The 13167-nt window shown below is 36.6% G+C and overlaps 1 protein-coding gene across 1 annotated transcript in view; it reads right to left on the bottom strand.

Moving 5' to 3' along the window:
- Nucleotides 1–6926: 6926 nt before the first annotated feature.
- The window catches only part of TET1 (tet methylcytosine dioxygenase 1), a 118399-nt gene continuing 112158 nt past the window's right edge, over nucleotides 6927–13167 (bottom strand). The window contains 1 exon segment of the mRNA XM_007095756.3: nucleotides 6927–8446. Coding sequence (XP_007095818.2) covers nucleotides 7431–8446 — 1016 coding nt within the window. The 3' untranslated portion in view covers nucleotides 6927–7430.

Below are 13167 nucleotides of genomic sequence, written 5' to 3'. Positions count from 1 at the left end.
GAACTTACTAAAAACTTTACAAATAGATCTCGTTATTTTTCTTAACTCTCTGGGCAAAGGTATGTTTAAACTTTGACTGGAGACTTTACATGGCTGGAAACAAAGAGGAAGGAAAAACAAAATGAAACAAATTTAAATAAGTGGGAGACAGTACGATCTCTTAGAGATGTCAACAACTTTACATTTTTACTATGAGTACCTGAAAACTAAAATAGTCAGTTTACTGAGCACATTCCCTTCTAGAAACCTGCACTTCAATATAACAAATACATTAAACTTTGATTATGAACTGCTGATCTTAGTCTTTTTAAAAGTAGTATTTTTTAAACAATTATTATTGAGGTTTCCCTTTGTTTTCGTAGCACAGGGACATTCCTTATTAAAAGGTTTATTTACAGGGGAAAAACTGAAACTTCATTAATCTAAGCCCTAATGCAAAAGTTCTGGGAATTTAGGGAGACCTTCCAAAGTATGCATTAAAAAATCACTGTCTAAATAAATAGTGGAAACAAAATACGTCAGAAACATGTTTTGCATATGTTAAATAGGGTTTACATTGTTCTTAGATCTGGTCTGACAAAATTTCTACCCACTAATACTAAGTCATTGTTTATGATGCCGAAATGCATTTATTTATTTTTGAGAGGGAGAGTGGGCACACAGGGAAGGGGCAGAGAGAATCTCAAGCAGGCTCCACACCACCAGCCTGGACCCCGATGTGGGGCTGGAACTCGTGAACTGTGAGATCACGCCCTAAGCCAAAGTCAGACACTTAACTGACTGAGGCACCCAGACGCCCTGATGCAGAAATGCACTTAGCAGTCTGCAGATATGAAATGGTTTAGTCTCAGATGGATTGACTTGGTGTATGACTTGGAGCAAGCCATTTGCCACTCTTGCCAATCAGCAGGTTCACCACCAGTAAGACGGGAACATTTGGACATCTGTCCAACCCTCAGTGTTGGGGAGAAAAAATGAGCACATTGTAAAGCAGTTTGATAACCTAAAACATTATAAAATACAGGGATTATAATTTTCTTACTACCATATTTGCATTCAAAATGGTTCCTCATTTTGAGCTATTTTTCACATAAAACTTATACGGTGGGGAGGAGAGCTATTAATGAATTTTTGGCTGGGCTGGTCGAGTGAACCAGCAGATTGTGAATAGGGGCACAAATCTCCCTCCTCTCTGCCCCTTAAATCCCCCCTATTATACTAAGAACTCCTGATAACTGATTTATCCCATCTTTAAGAATTCCTCAAGTTACTTTCAGTTCATTTTTGACCTTTCTCACCCAGATTTTAGAATATTTCCTATTATTGTCAAAACCCAATTTCCAAAGGGGTAAATTTACATTAGAAAGTAGATATCATCCACAAAACTGGGCCAGGAGATAAAACGTGCGAAAAAAATATATATCTACTCTATAAATCAGACCTGTTATTAATTCAAAGTCACTGGTCAGACAACTTATAATTAGTATAATGTAGTGTACAGAAATAGCAAAGCTATGCAGAAATAGTGCTAGAATATTTAACTTCTTATACAATTTTTTTTGCAAAACACTCAAGCACTAATAAACAAGTTAAGAGACAAACATTGTTGGGATTGTTAAAGAGAACAATGGGCGCATGACCACTATCTAATCCTAAAAACTGAATTTGCCTCTACCCAAAAATGGCTAAATAAAATATTTTGATTCTTTTTGGTATTATTCCACAAAGGATTTGTGAAACATGATTTTAGAAGACAGGAAAAGACACCTTGACCAAGATCACTGCTATTCTTGAAATGAACCATGTGTGTATGTGTAGGGAGCATGGGGAATGGAGGCAGAACAGGGAGAGGAAGCAAGAGAATTTTAATTTAAAGAAAATCAGAGGAAAGGATAAAAACTGTAAAAAGAATGAAAGTACACTAGTAACATCATAGCGTCAGTGAAATGAAAAAAGAAAAATAACAAGCACAGTTTCTGGTCAAAGATGGCAAGTCTATACCTAGCCAAATGAAGAAGGAAACTACTTCTTAATACTGTCTCTCCAAAAGTGAACATGTTTCTGACAGCTGCAAGATTTTTTTCTGATGAACAAGACAAGAGAGAATGCCTTTCATAACAGCTGCTGGGGACAAAATTTCTATTTTAGGAAAACTAGGTTAAACTATTCAACAGGAGTTTCGCAAGTTGCGCACAAACATAAATCGGTTAAATCAGATGTAATGTGTTTAAAATCTGATAATAACATTCCTACCTTAGACTAAGTTTTGCTTCAGTTATAGGGGACATGTATGGCTGAACAAACAAGAAAAACTTGTGATCCCGGCGGGATCATGGTATCACAGTAGGAATGGGAAAAGTATGGCCAACAAAGCTGAGACAAGTGTTTGACTTCTAAAGCTAGAAATATTAAATATTGCATACTATCAAAAGAGAAACACATTGTGGGGCCCTTAAAGGAGAAGTGAAAATTAGGAGTGGCAAAATGAGGAATACCTTTGGATTACTTGAAGGAATAAAATACATGCCTTTCGAAGTAAACAGTGGTATTTGATCAGGTGCCCAGAAGACAAGGGGATTGAAACAAAGTCACCTAGATGTACTGGAATAAAGAGAATTGAAGTTTGTAGAGTTCAAGACAAAAAGAGTGATGTCTTGAATAAAAGCCAGTTTTATCATTTCCAAAATTAAAAGAAGAACTTAGACACTCTTTTATACATGAGAAAAGAAAACAAAGAAACAACAACACAAACCCGCCAATAAATCTTAATACATTCTAAGAAAATACATGAATCCAGCTTCTGATAGACATGCTGATTCTTTCCGAATTGCATTTCAGAGCCATAAGTGGCATCATTTTCTCAGCCTGTTAGAAGAAAGCTCAAAATGGAGCACAATTTTGATTTAGATAAGTCCAGACTCTTCAGGAATCAGGGCACTCATTATCATCACTTGGTTGAGTGTACCTTACGGTTGACATTGAAGTTACAAGTTCAATACACTTATGGGCAAGTTTAGGAACTGTGCACAATAAAACAGTATTCTAATACAGGTAGACAATCACTTCAAAATTAACTATGCTAGGATTTACTTGTGAGGCCAACTTGGCAGGAGGTGTGACTAGACTGTACAACCATGGCTAGGTAGTATATATATATATATACACTGGATATACTTTCTCCAATTCTTTTAGTCATTCAATTTTTCATAACTCCTTATATATGCCTAATAATTGTTCCAGGGGAAATAAAAGCCTGTACCGTGTAAGTACTTGATATATATATATTTTTTATTGAAATAGCAAATAAGACTATTGCCACATTTTGTTGGATTAGTTAACAGGACAACTTCATAGGTAAAAGTCAGCTAGATTTCCCACACAGGGGAATCTTGATCCAATTTCACTTGACTTATTTTCCTGAAGCCCTCAGGAAAACAAACAAAAAAATAAATAAATAAAAAAAACAAACAAAACAAAAAAAGCAATAGAAAAAATAAAAGGCCATTTTTATCTTTCACATGTACTGCAATAAGGTTATTTCCCAGTGATACAATACTCCCTGGGTGAGGAAATCAAGTTTGTTTCCTAAAATCCTCCTATGCACAACAAAGTGGCCTTCATTTGATGGTTTAAATTCTATTTATAAACATAAGTTATACACTGACATTAACATCTGCTCTTTAGGCCCCAGTGATTTAACTATAGGACTTCTAAGGTGTCTTCCAGGGCTATGAGAGGCCACTACCATATTACTTCACAATTCTTGTCATAAAATTGTACAGAAGATCAAAACTCACAGTTGTACTAAATCTAGACTAAAAAGAAATTTCCATGCAGCAAGAAGTTGTGAAATAGAAGGTAGCTATATATTATTAAAAGTCACATACAGCTACTGATTTACTCAGCACATTCAAAGGAAGTCCTGTGCTCGCTATAGGTGGAAGTTGTCATGCAATGTCAAAACTTTGTCCCAGATAAAAAAATCTGAATAGAATTTGTCTTAAAGAATAAACTTAAGTAGTTTGGGGTTATTTTCATACATGCTATTGTGGAATAAATGATGGTCCATTCAAATCCACTGAAGCAATAACATTAGAAAGTAGGTTACTTCGTATGAATTGTTATCTCATTTACACAAGGGTATGCATTCAATTAAGTATGTACTGGGGTTATGTCTTAAGCAAATTGCTTACGGATTTCATCTAGTTGAAATTCTATATTTAACAAATTAAATTATTTCACATGCAGATTGCATAACAAAGATGTTAGAAGGGTAAGCTGCAAACATTTTGCTAACATATTGCAAAAATTTACCTACAGCTATACATTTTCAGCTAGCCTCACTTTCCAATAATATGTTTCAATTAGGTCTATGACATGATGTACTTGGTACTTTGTAGATGGATTGGAAGATACAGGTGAGGCTGATAAGCAGAAGAAAACATTTTTTTCCAACCATGGCCTGAGAGCCATTAGAAATGGGAGTCTGAAGGGCAGAGTGATATATTGTAGGATTCTAAAATAGGCAGTTCATTGCAGTTAGTAAGTTTGTAACATATTATGGACAGGTTGGGTTAACACCGGGATCATGTATCAATGAATTCAATTATCATACCATGAACAAAGGCAGAAGATTCAAAAACTTAATTTGAGTGCTGTAAGAGAGGGGAAGCAAAAGGTGATCGTGACAGTAAAACATAAGAGGTGTAGAAATAATGTTAGATGACCAGTTTTCTGAGTGAAAATGTCATTTCAAACAAATTTATTTCCTTGCTTCATAAAAGCAGTCTAAAAGCAGTGTTGCTAGCATACAATCACAATGCTGTAGAACATTGAATAAGTAGGAGTTAAAAAAAAAAAAATCACAGGGCAGACAAAGGGATGGTAAACTGCTAATTTAAACTTATGAAGTAACGTCCAACAAAGTAGGGATCACGTGTGGTTCGCACCATGGGGTTATCGGTTGAGGCAGGCTATTGATGGTGTGAATTATAATAAGGAATGGAAAACATTTTAGTTGAGAAGGGATATTTTCATATATGTTTTTGGGGCAACTGCAGCCAACTTCACAATTTTCAATATTCCCCTAAGTCAACACTGGAGCTTCAAGTTCAGTTGTTAAGAAACTTATTCAGTTAGTGACCCTGATGGGAATTTCTGCAGATATATTATAATGGATTCTTTTGAAGGAAACTTGCTGTTTCTTTGAAAACCATGGATAAAAACATCTTTTAGGATTTAAATTCTTCAAGTTTACTTTGTCATGGGAGGCGATTCAAAGAAAATCAAAAGCTAACATTTAAATTCTGCAGACATTTAGTAAGTGTTGAATGGTAAGAAGATGGATGGATGGATGGATAAAGGGTGTTAAAACTTGATCCATTAAATCTGGTGATGAAATAATTTCTAGTGGGAGCTAAGGCCTAATATCTAAAATGAAATATCACAAGGGCGTATTCCTGATAGTCTAATACTAGTAAATATCTTATTGAAGCAGCAGAAACAATAAACAATCACTTATTTATATACTTATATGTATAAGAAACCTTAGGCTCACAAAAATATACATGTTTTAAAACGGAAATCTAAGGCACACAAAATACTAAAACAAGTCAATGAATCACCCTATTTTACATATTCAAGAAGCAGAAATCTACTTGTACAAGATGATGGTCTACCAATGGATATTTGTTATATACAATCCCTTCATATTCCTTTACTTGTATTAGTCAAAAGCTTGAAACTGATACTTTGCACCATATATTATTTTAATATAAGTTACAATGAGTTTTTTTTAGAGAGCTTGCTGGAACTGTTTGCTTTTGCACCAAAATTGTTGAGTGTTAGCAGTTGTGGGCTTCCTATGGCATTTCCAAGGGAGAAGCACCATTAATTAGGTTTTCCACACTCCCAAGGAATCTGACACTTTGAATGTTATAGCACCTCTGCATTTTAACAGAATCAAGTATTTCATTGAAATTTCTTGTTCTAAACATTTTGCTCGGGCAATCCTTTTTGTTTTGTTATAAAATGAGCCAATAAAATAATGGGAATATATAATGGGAGGGCTAACATAAATGGAATGCCTATTTTCCTGTTACCTAGAACATAGGCAATTATCAGAGAAGATGAGTTTTCATTTTCCTAGAACGAATGTGCTTAAATCAACTACTTTGGATTAGTATTAATGGGCAATACCATTCCTACTGTTTCGGATGTGTGGATATGTGATGATGACAGGGAATTTATTTTTAAAAGATTCCTACGGGAATTTTATTCTTATTCTGTACCAGAATGATTTTAAGAACAAATAAGGCAGTTGGGATGGGTAGGGTTTTTGCTACTTTATTTTTATATTTGAACGCCTCGAAACTTTAGAAGCATTTGACTCTACTGATTCCTACTATGTTTCATCTCCTTTTGGAAAAACCTTTCATGATTATACTGAGAAAGCTGGAGGGAAAGTAAATTGGGGCCACTGTTGCTTGATAAATCAGAAGAGAGCACTCTTACTCAGCTCCAAATAAAGCGTTAATCGATATCGGTGATACGCTTCCTAATTCCGATTTTAGAGAAAATGAACAATTTTTGCATGTTCTAGCTATTTTATAAGTAGCTAATATTTGCATGAGGACACATTAAAAAAAAAAAGAACACAACAAACCATATACATGATTAGAATACATATTGCAGTTAACAAGATGGAACTCTACACAGCAATAAATGATTTCTCTTGTATGCAAATATGCATAAACAATAGACAATAGGATTCTTATACTATACTATTTCAAGTTACTTTTAAAAATAGAAAGTGCTTTTAAAATATATATTTACAATTTATGAACAGCCTCCAACCATTATTAACAATAATGAATTATTTTATACAGGAGAGATATTTTGAGAGAAAACATTTCATTGGTTTATTTCAAAGGAATATGCCGATTTTCTAGCAATGATTGGAAGATGTTGGAACAATGGCACCATGAAAAAATAATGCAGCTTATTTTTAACTGTTGATGTGGGTAAGCACCAGGAGCTGTGTAGAGTTAACACTGTGTCTTGATTTTACATCATAGCACATGAACCTGTTAAAATCCTCTAAAAATGACTCTTGTTTCATAGTAAACAGACTTAATTTAAAGCACCAAACTGAGTGATTCTATCAAGGTTAACACCTAACCAAAACATTTCTTTATGTATTGAAAACTATAAAACTTTTATTTTTGCTTAAAATGTGCACCTTCTACCAATTGTCAAAATATAGTCACAGTTAAGAAATACCCACCCCATTTTTGTTTTTTTTTTGTTTTACCTCAGCCTTCAAATGGGTGAGATGAAGATATAAGTAAACGACAACATGACTTTCTTTTAACAGCACCTTGAAAAAATACACAAAACTAGCAAAGGCATTAAGAAGGGGAGAAAAGCTTTCAGACCCAATGGTTATAGGGCCCTGCAACATGTGTGAGAGCATAGGGGGACACTGTGACAATATTGTCATGGGTTAATGTTAATGCTTTATGAGAAGGAATTTGGTTCAATTCATTAACTTCAGGGGACAGTTCAGGACCCTCATTAGCTGCCTGGTCTTTCTGCTCTGAGGCCTTAGTTTTCTTATTCTTAGCTTCTTTAGCCTCAAACTTCATTTTGTTTAGTTCAAAACCATGTTGGGGCTTATTCAGGTTTTTGTGCTGGTAGAAGACAAGGGAGAGGCGTGTGGGATGATTCCGGTTTGGGTGTTCGACAGGAGTCGTTGCGTGAAGCTCTCGCCGGGCACACTCGATCAAAACGGAGCCATGAGCAGGCGCGATAGCCACCCCACCAATGTTGGCATCCAAGAAGATGTGCTCACTGTCTGACCAGTACTCATCAATGTGGGGCAATTTCTCCTCAGCAGGTGACAGGGGGTCATCTGAGAGGGGATCATCTGAGAGAGGCTCATCTGCTTCAGAGTGTGGCTCATCTTCTTCCACCAGAGAGGACGCAAGGTCATGAGGAGAGGCGGTGAATGGGGGTTGCTGGTTTGGATGATTAGAAGATAGCTGTTCAGATGGGCCAGTGGGAGGCTCAGAATAAACCAAGGAATCTGGCATGGGAGTAGACAAGGTGGGAAGAGGAACCACTTCACCAGGCTGTGCAATTCCAGCGCCTTCCCCCGCAGCTGCATTAGCACCACCGTGTCTCGCAGAAGGCATTGTGCAGTGAGGATTGCTACTTCTTTCTGAAAACCCGTACGAAACTGACGACACATCGTTCTTAAAAGGAGCTGTTGTGGCCGACACAGTCTTAGGGGACCAGGAGAGACTTGGAGGTATGTTAGCCTCTTTCCATGTGTGAGGAATGGATGGGGTCAATGAGTAGGTTTTAGTGTTGTCCGAACCTTTGAAGATAAAATGGGGTTCAGTTTCATTTTTTATTTCAAGGTGCAAGGCTTCGGTTTTATTCCCTAAACAGAGAAAAGGACACCAAATGCGAAGATAAGTACAAACTACTTTAGGTAGTTGTCTTTAAGGAGTATTTTAAAGAGAAATACATGACAAAACATTGATGATGGCAGTGTTGGTCAGTTTTGTTCTATTTACTTTAAGACAAACATACGAGCATGCTTTAAAAATCGCATGTAGTTTGGTATGCTTTTCCAACCAACAAATTTCCTTAAAGAATGCTTCCCTAGGCACACATTTAGCCAGAAGGATGCCCAGTGATTAAAATACTAAGAAATTAGAAACAACCTAATTGGCTATAAGGTAAATATTGAAATCATACATTGGAATACAACACAGGTAATAACATGACGATTCAGAGCAATATTTCTACCCAAAGAGATTATTGCATGATCTCATTTTCAAAAAAGTAAAAATAAGTAATAGTTTATAAATATTTCTGGGTCATGATAACATCATAACTGGCAAAGTTAATTACTAGGCAAAGGAAGTCACAGAAGAAGTTTTAGTTGAAGAGGCACCTAGGTGGCTCAGTCAGTTCAGTGTCTAACTCTTGCTTTTGGCTCAGGTACCATCTCACAATTTGTGAGTTCAAGCCCCCTGTTGCTTTCTGTGACAACAGCATGAGCCTGTTTGGGATTCACTGTCTCCCTCTCCCTCTCTCTCCCACTCTGTTCGTGATGCCATTCTCTCTCAAAATAAATAAATAATACACTAAAAGAATAGTGCTTATGGGTTAAGATTACAAAAAGACACGGGGTTATAAGCCTAATATTGTGCAGAGCGCTACCCACAGGGTATGTATTATTATTATTATTATTATTTTTAAGTTTATTTATTTTGAGAAGGAGACAGAAAGAGAGAGTGCATGTGTGCACAAGATCATGACCTAAGCTGAAATCAAGAATTGGCCACTTTACCAACTGAGCCACCCAGGCGCCCCATCAAGGTATATAGTATTAAAAACATAGCAGTAGGGGCATCTGGGTGGCTCGGTTGGTTAAGCGGCCGACTTCGGCTCAGGTCATGATCTCGCAGTCCATGAGTTCGAGCCCCGCGTTGGGCTCTGTGCTGACGGTCAGAGCCTGGAGCCTGTTTCAGATTCTGTGTCTCCCTCTCTCTGCCCCTCCCCCGTTCATGCTCTGTCTCTCTCTGTCTCAAAAATAAATAAACGTTAAAAAAAAAATTAAAAAAAAAACATAGCATGTAAAGATGCTACTGGGGAATGACACGAAGATAAAGTTGGTAGAAATGCTGTTTACAGGCAGTATGGAATCAGGTATGTGACTCTTAAAATAAATCCAAAATAAGTGTCTGTAAAATGGAGCTATATTCAAAAAAACTTATTCTAATTCTCCCCAGCTTGCCTCTTCATTATCTCCCTATTAAATTTTTCTTAGCCTTGTATAAATGCCTGCTCTGTCATTTCTCTCATCTTACAAAAAATAAATAAGCAAACTCTTGTTGTAAATATGAAAAAAAAAAATCAAACAAGTTAAGGAATACCCCGTAATTCTATAGTTGAGTAAAGTTGAATACAAATTCATGGTGTATTTTGTTCCCTCAGGCTCCTTGGAGAGATGGCTGAATTTATATATGGGGCAGTGTTATATAAAACAAGCCTGGAACATCGTGTTGGAAGCTAAGGAAACTATCAAAGGCAATCGAGGTCATGACAAAAAAATTCAGAAGCCAGCATGATGGGTTTCTACTGATCAAAGATGGAACAATTTGAGGATTTTTTGGTTTCAATTTGAAGATTTTTAAAGAATTGAAGATTTTTCATATTTAGTTAGGAATAAAAACCCTATTTAATATGCACTGAAATATGAACTATAAATAATAATAAAAATACTAGTAATAAAATAACAAAAATTAAAAAATTTTGAGATCCAAAAGATACTAAATTAAAAAAAACTGAACACACTGGAAATTGCTTAGGAACTAACTTGTATTCTAAAAACCGGTGAATAAAGGCAAATAGCCAAGCATTTATTCTAATTTCCCTACATGAACCATATCTCAGCATTAACAAGTTATTGGTAAGGGCAATATTTCTTTGTAAAAGAAGATCAACCACCAAATGGAAGAATGGTGGACTTTGTTGCTGCTCATGTAATAAAGAATATAGAATATGAGGGCACCTGGGTGGCTCAGTCGGTTAAGCGCCCGACTTCGGCTCAGGTCATGATCACATGGTTCATGGGTTTGAACCCTGCGTCAGGCTCTGTGCTGACAGCTCAGAGCCTGGAGCCTGATTCGGATTCTGTGTCCCCTCTCTCTCTGCTCCTCTCCTGCTCGTGCTCTGTCTCTCTCTGTCTCTCATCAATAAACAAATACTAAAAAAAAAAATATATATACATATGTATATAAATATATATATATAGAATATGATATTAAGTGTTTCTAAAATGGGTAAAAAGTTCATAGGGAATGTTATGATCAGTGATTCCCATTGACAACACCTGGACCATGGATCAGTCTTAACATCATAAAAAAGAGATATCACTGGACACTATATATTTCCTGATGTGAAGAAACGAGAATGTTCAAATTGGACCGTGGTCTTTAAATAGTGTTTTTAAAGTGGAAGCTGAATTTGTCTCCACAGGACAATGGTTTTTGCTATATGAAAAAAAGAGAAAGGAAAAATTGGAAAAGCAAGCTTAAATAAGAAAGGTTTAGGAGACATATCAAATAACTATAACGTGTGACCTTGTTTGGATAATAATTTAAACAAAACAAAATGTGGGGCGCCTGGGTGGCTCAGTCGGTTAAGCATCCAGCTTCGGCTCAGGTCATGATCTCACAGCCCGTGAGTTCGAGCCCCGCGTCAGGCTCTGTGCTGACAGCTCAGAGCCTGGAGCCTGATTCGGATTCTGTGTCCCCTCTCTCACTGCTCCTCTCCTGCTCGTGCTCTGTCTCTCTCTGTCTCTCAACAATAAACAAATACTAAAAAAAAAAAATATATATATATATATATATATATATAGAATATGATATTAAGTGTTTCTAAAATGGGTAAAAAGTTCATAGGGAATGTTATGATCAGTGATTCCCATTGACAACACCTGGACCATGGATCAGTCTTAACATCATAAAAAAGAGATATCACTGGACACTATATATTTCCTGATGTGAAGAAACGAGAGTGTTCAAATTGGACAGTGGTCTTTAAATAGTGTTTTTAAAGTGGAAGCTGAATTTGTCTCCACAGGACAATGGTTTTCGCTATATGAAAAAAAGAGAAAGGAAAAATTGGAAAAGCAAGCTTAAATAAGAAAGGTTTAGGAGACATATCAAATAACTATAACGTGTGACCTTGTTTGGATAATAATTTAAACAAAACAAAATGTGGGGCGCCTGGGTGGCTCAGTCGGTTAAGCATCCAGCTTCGGCTCAGGTCATGATCTCACAGCCCATGAGTTCGAGCCCCGTGTCAGGCTCTGTGCTGACAGCTCAGAGCCTGGAGCCTGTTTCAGATTCTGTGTCTCCCTCTCTCTCTGCCCCTCCCCTGCTCATGCTCTGCCTCTCTCTGTCTCAAAAATAAAAACATTAAAAAAAATTTTTTTTTAAACAAAACAAAATGAAAAACAAAAGAAAAATCATTTAGGAGAAAAATGGAGCATTTTTTTGGTTTTGTTTTGAAGTAGGCACCATGCCCTCCCTATGTGGGGCTTGAACTCACGACCCTGAGATCAAGAGTCAGGTGGTTCTCCTACCGAGTCACAAAGGCACCCCAAACGGAGCAATTTGAACATTGATTGGTATGAAAACAATATTTGATTTGTTTGTTTTAGGTATTGCGGTTATAAAAATTACTTATTGTTTAATGACATACTGATGAAGTAATTGATAAGATAATATGATGTGAGTTCTGCAATTTATTATTGAGGGAAGTGAGATTCATTAAATAATTCACTCACTCTATACCTTTAAAACATTTTTCCATTTAAGAAAAAAACCTCTCAACCTTTAAAACTTCACTGCATTCAACTGATTCCCTTTATAACCAAGCACAAGAATCTCTCCATTTCTCTCCCATTTTGCCAGCAATCTACTTCAATAATGCTCAAGCAGGACCTCCCACCGCCTGTAAAACTCAGAGTGAAACTTGTTTTCATCTCACTTGACATGGTTGATCACTCCCTCCTTGAAACACTGCATATACTCTTAGAGTTCCATTAATACCTCACCAGACCTTCCAAGACTGTGTTCATCTCTGAAGCCTGTACAAATTGGGAATTCCCAGGACTTCTCCTTCTACCTCCTTTAGTTCTCTGTGATTTCATTTACTCTCAGGCTTTGAAATTCTATCTCTATGCAGCTGACTTCCTAAGTTATACCTCCAGCCAAAATCTTTTCTTTGAACTACACTCTTATTCAACTGTTTACCTAACGGTTGTTTGACAGGTGTCTTAAACTTGACAGGTCCAGAAGTGAGCTTCTGATCTCCCTCTGTATGTTTCCAAATTTGTTCTTTCCCATTTCTCATGATTCTTGGTGATTTCCCCATCTTTCCAGTCACTCCAGACCAATAACACCAGGGTAAACAGTGAGACTTTTTTTTGTCCACAATCCAGATTTTTCAGAAATCCTGTTGACTCTACCTTGAAAACAGATCCAGAACCAGGCATCTCTCATGTCCTCATTAGCCAGTCTGGTTCAAGCTCCATCACCTTTTTCTTGAGCTGTTAGGATGTAGCCTCTTTACCATTACCCT

The sequence above is a fragment of the Panthera tigris genome, chromosome D2, assembly GCF_018350195.1.
Source record: "Panthera tigris isolate Pti1 chromosome D2, P.tigris_Pti1_mat1.1, whole genome shotgun sequence".
In the NCBI taxonomy this organism is placed as follows: Eukaryota; Metazoa; Chordata; class Mammalia; order Carnivora; family Felidae; genus Panthera; species Panthera tigris.
This window is presented reverse-complemented; position numbering and strand designations above follow the sequence as displayed.